The 4,472-nt window shown below is 47.8% G+C and overlaps 1 protein-coding gene across 1 annotated transcript in view; it reads right to left on the reverse strand.

Annotated features, from left to right (window-relative positions):
• The window catches only part of LOC112240966 (cellular retinoic acid-binding protein 2-like), a 12,244-nt gene extending 8,917 nt beyond the window's left edge, over positions 1–3,327 (reverse strand). Inside the window, exon 1 of the mRNA XM_042307814.1 lies at positions 2,894–3,327. Coding sequence (XP_042163748.1) covers positions 2,894–2,975 — 82 coding nt within the window. The 5' untranslated portion in view covers positions 2,976–3,327. The remainder of the gene's footprint in view (positions 1–2,893) is intronic.
• Between the last annotated feature and the right edge of the window lie 1,145 nt (positions 3,328–4,472).

A 4,472-nucleotide genomic window follows, 5' to 3' on the forward strand; every position in this document is an offset into this window, starting at 1 on the left:
CACACTACTCTCTCACACACCCCACACACACTACTCACACACCCACACCCCACACACTACTCACACACTACTCACACACACGCACTACTCACACACCCACACCCCATACACTACCCACACACACCCCACACACTACTCACACACTACTGACACACTACTCACACACCCACACTGCATACACTACTCACACACCTACACCCGACACACTACTCACACACTACTCACACACACGCACTACTCACACACCCACACCCCATACACTACTCACACACACACCCCACACACACTACTCACACACCCACACCCCACACACACTGTTCACACACTCACATCACACACACTACTCACACACACACACCCCGCACACTATTCACAAACCCACACCCCACACACTACTCACACCCCACACACTACTGACACACACCCCACACACTACACACATTATTCACACACCCACACCACCCACACACTACTCACACACACACACCCCACACACACTACTCACACACCCACACACTACTCACACACCCACACCCCATACACACTATTCACACACCCACACACACTACTCACACACCAACACCCCACACACACTATTCACACACCCACACACTACTCACACACCCACACCACACACACACTATTCACACACCCACACCCCTCACACACCCACACCCCACACACTACTCACACACACACACACACACACTATTCACACACCCACACCCCACACACTACTCACACACACACACTATTCACACACCCACACCCCACACACTATTCACACACCCACACACTACTCGCACACCCACACCACACACACATTACTCACAGACCCACACCCCACTCACACACCCACACTACACACACACTACTCACATACCCATACCATTCACACACACTCACATAGACGGTCAGGGTTAAAGGTCAAAGAGCAGAGGCCATAGGAAGTATTTGAAACGGGGTAGACAGAGGAGGAGGGGGAGGAGGGATGAGGGAGGACTGGTGACAGGTTGCATCCAGCCGCGCTCTAGCCTCTAATGAACCCCAAAGGATCATGGGATCATTCCTCACTGTCAGTCACACCAATACCTAGGTACATTAGAGAACTACCATGTGTGTGTGTGTGTGTGTGTTTTAGCATCCAAGTGTGTGCAGATAGAGTTGCCTCTGTTCTCTCTAGAGAGTCTGGCCAAATATTTCTGCTCCTCACCATGCCAGTAGGTCTGTGTGCACGTCTGCGTCTGTGAATGTCCTGTGTGTGTGTGTGTGTGTGTTTATGTGTGTGTGTGTGTGTGTGTATCCTCTCCTCTCTGTCTGTCTGTCTGAGTTACTTTCCTCACATACAGTCCCTCCCTTTTATGGGTACAGCTCCCCTTCTCCTCCCTTCACACTCTCACACACACACACACACACACACACACACACACACACACACACACACACACACACACACACACACACACACACACACACACACCCCATCTCCCTGGCCTATCTCTCTGTCAGTTTTATTTCATCATATTTTCTTTCTTCTTTTGTTTGACCCTTTTTCCTTTCTATCCTCTGGCCCCCACCTCACCCCCTTCTCTATCTCTCAGCACGCTACCCCTCACACACACCCCTCGCGTGGGTAATGATGGGTAAAGACAGAGAGCAGATTTATGCTAATTGGTGCCTCAGTCAAACCAGGAAATTGGAATGCGCGCGCCTGGCTGGTGATTCCACTGACTCCGGTTATTCCGGCAGGAACAATGGTGGCATTTAGAACTAGTTCATAACACAGACACATATTGCACTTTTGTGCATGAACACAGGCTTCTCTCTCGATCCTCCCTCCCATATGTGCTTATGTGTTGATATACATGTATTCCTGGTATGCCCTTGTATTTTAGTAAAAATAATAAAATTGGCAACCACTGACAGACACACTCACACACCCTGCCAGATAAATGAACAGGCGTTGTCTTTTTATTCCATGCAAACTGCTGCAGGTGTGGAGCGAGGCCTTTAAGATTGAGAATGAAATGACAGTGAAACAGCTCTTAGTTTCGGCATGCAGGCTGATAATATTCCAAATGGCCTGCACTGTCACGTCTTCTCTCTGAAGCGTCTGTTTCTTCCGATCCCACACACACACTTGCACGATGTGATGTTTTTTTTCTCCGCGCGGTGACACGGACAGAGGTGCCGCCGTTTGTCTCCATTGTCTGGCGGAGTAAGGGGAGGGGGAGGGGAGGCTGGCTGGGGGAGCGGGGCAGTGAGGGGAGGGGGAGAGAAGGATGAAGCTGGCTGGGGGCGGGGGGGGGGCAAGCATCGCCAGAATTACAAAGACCCCCCACTCACGCGACGCACAGAGTGCACCACATGTCTGATTAATAAGTGCATGCATGAACCATTGTGTGTGTGTGTGTGTGTGTGTGAGAGAGAGAGAGAGAGATAATATGACATTTGTAATGTCTTTACTGTTTTGAAACTTCTGTATGTGTAATGTTTACTGTTAATTTTTGTTGTTTTTCACTTTCTATATTCACTTTGTATGTTGTCTACCTCACTTGCTTTGGCAATGTTAACACATGTTTCCCATGCCAATAAAGCCCTTGAATTGAATTGAATTGAATTGAGAGAGAGAGAGAGAGAGACGTATCTGACCAATGTATTAGTGTGTTCAGATAGCTATATTCAATCAGTAATAATTAAATAACTGCTAGAATAATAGGCTAGAATAAAGTTAGGGATATATGTACCACAAATATTTACCACCATCCCCTTCATCGCCATCATCATCATCACCACCACCACCATCATTACCATCACCATCATCATCACCACCACCACCATCATTACCATCACCACCATCATTACCATCACCACCATCATTACCATCACTCACCCAGCGCTTTGAGAAGCTCCTCGAAGTTCTCTGAGCTCTTCATCTTCCAGGTACCAGCGAAGTCAGGGATTTGGCGCTCCATGGTTCAGAGTACAGGGTGGCTGGATAGATCAATTTGAATTATTTTTCTAAACTGATTGTTTTACTCTCCAACTCTGCCCTCTTTTCAATCAGTGCGGGGTCTCGAGGTGGTCTGTGGTCCCCTCTCCCTAACCGGTTAAGAGGTGATCTGGATTGGATTTAGACTTTCCGGTCCCGTTAGTTTTGCCCCCTCAGCAGGTTGTGACCGTGTGTCTCTCAACTGTTTGACTGAGGTGGCTGTCAGTGCCCTAATCCAACCCTCTCTCTGTCTCTCTCTCTCGCTGATCCCTATCTCGCCTATGCACGCTATGAGCGGTTGCGCTATGAATGGATGGAATGGAAAACTAGCCTCTTCCTTTGAACGCTGATAACATGCCCACTTTCACACTTCAGACACGCCCGACCCACGTCTGTCATGTCCAGGAGCCAACCGGAATCGCATATGGTTCCTAAACCCCGCCACGACCACGCCCGGAGAGAACATGTGCGTTCCAGGACCTCCCAGCTGAGCCACTTGTCACGCCTCTTTATCCCCGCGCACCTTTAATGTGCCAATGGAGTGACCGCGCCCTAGACGCAAGCGCACAAGGGCAAAACCTCATGGAAACATTATTTTATGAGGTGCAATATATTATTTAATTTGTAGTGTTTTGTCAGACATGTGGTTCGTGGTTGAAGCCATTGTGCTGTAATTGAAACCGGAAAAACTGTTCTGAGTGCCAGTTTCGGATTTAGCCAATTTATCGTTGGCATGGATGGTGGTTCAATTCTTGGAGATGATCGAGGGCCAGCGATTGGATGTAATGTTGAGAATATTTCCCACAAATTCACCTCACCCCCCCTTCTCCATTCTTCCTCACTCCCTCTCTCTTTTCTCTACCCTCTTCCCCCAGCGCCGCAGCGATGTGTCATAAAAATAAAAGCGGTGGTAACGGGATACAGCCACTGGCCTCGACCAGCGGGATATCTATTTAACCGGACTCGCGTGCAGAAACATACCGAACTCACGAGAGAGCAAGAAAGAGACATGAGAGGTGTTTCATATGTTTCCCATGCCAATAAAGCCCTTCGAATTGAATTGAGAGAGAGATTTTTATTTATTGTCTATTTCACTTGCTTTGGCAATGTAAACATATGTTTCCCATGTCAATAAAGCCCTTTGAATTGAATTGAGACACACAAAAAGACTAACACAAACAGACCCCACATAGCCTCAGGACAGCAACACAATTAAACCCAACCAAATCACGAGAAAACAAAAGTATAATGACTTGACACATTGGAAATAATTAACAAAAAAACCTGACCAAATCGAATGCTATTTGGCCCTAAAAAGATGGCAGAATACCTGACCACTGTGACTGACACAAACTTAAGAAAAGCTTTGCCTATGTTTAGACTCAGTGAGCATAGCCTTGCTATTGAGAAAGGCCGCTGTAGGCAGACCTGGCTCTAAAGAAAAACAGGCTATGTGCTCACTGCCCACAAAATGAGGAGG

This window comes from Oncorhynchus tshawytscha, linkage group LG03 (genome assembly GCF_018296145.1).
Source record: "Oncorhynchus tshawytscha isolate Ot180627B linkage group LG03, Otsh_v2.0, whole genome shotgun sequence".
In the NCBI taxonomy this organism is placed as follows: domain Eukaryota; kingdom Metazoa; phylum Chordata; class Actinopteri; order Salmoniformes; family Salmonidae; genus Oncorhynchus; species Oncorhynchus tshawytscha.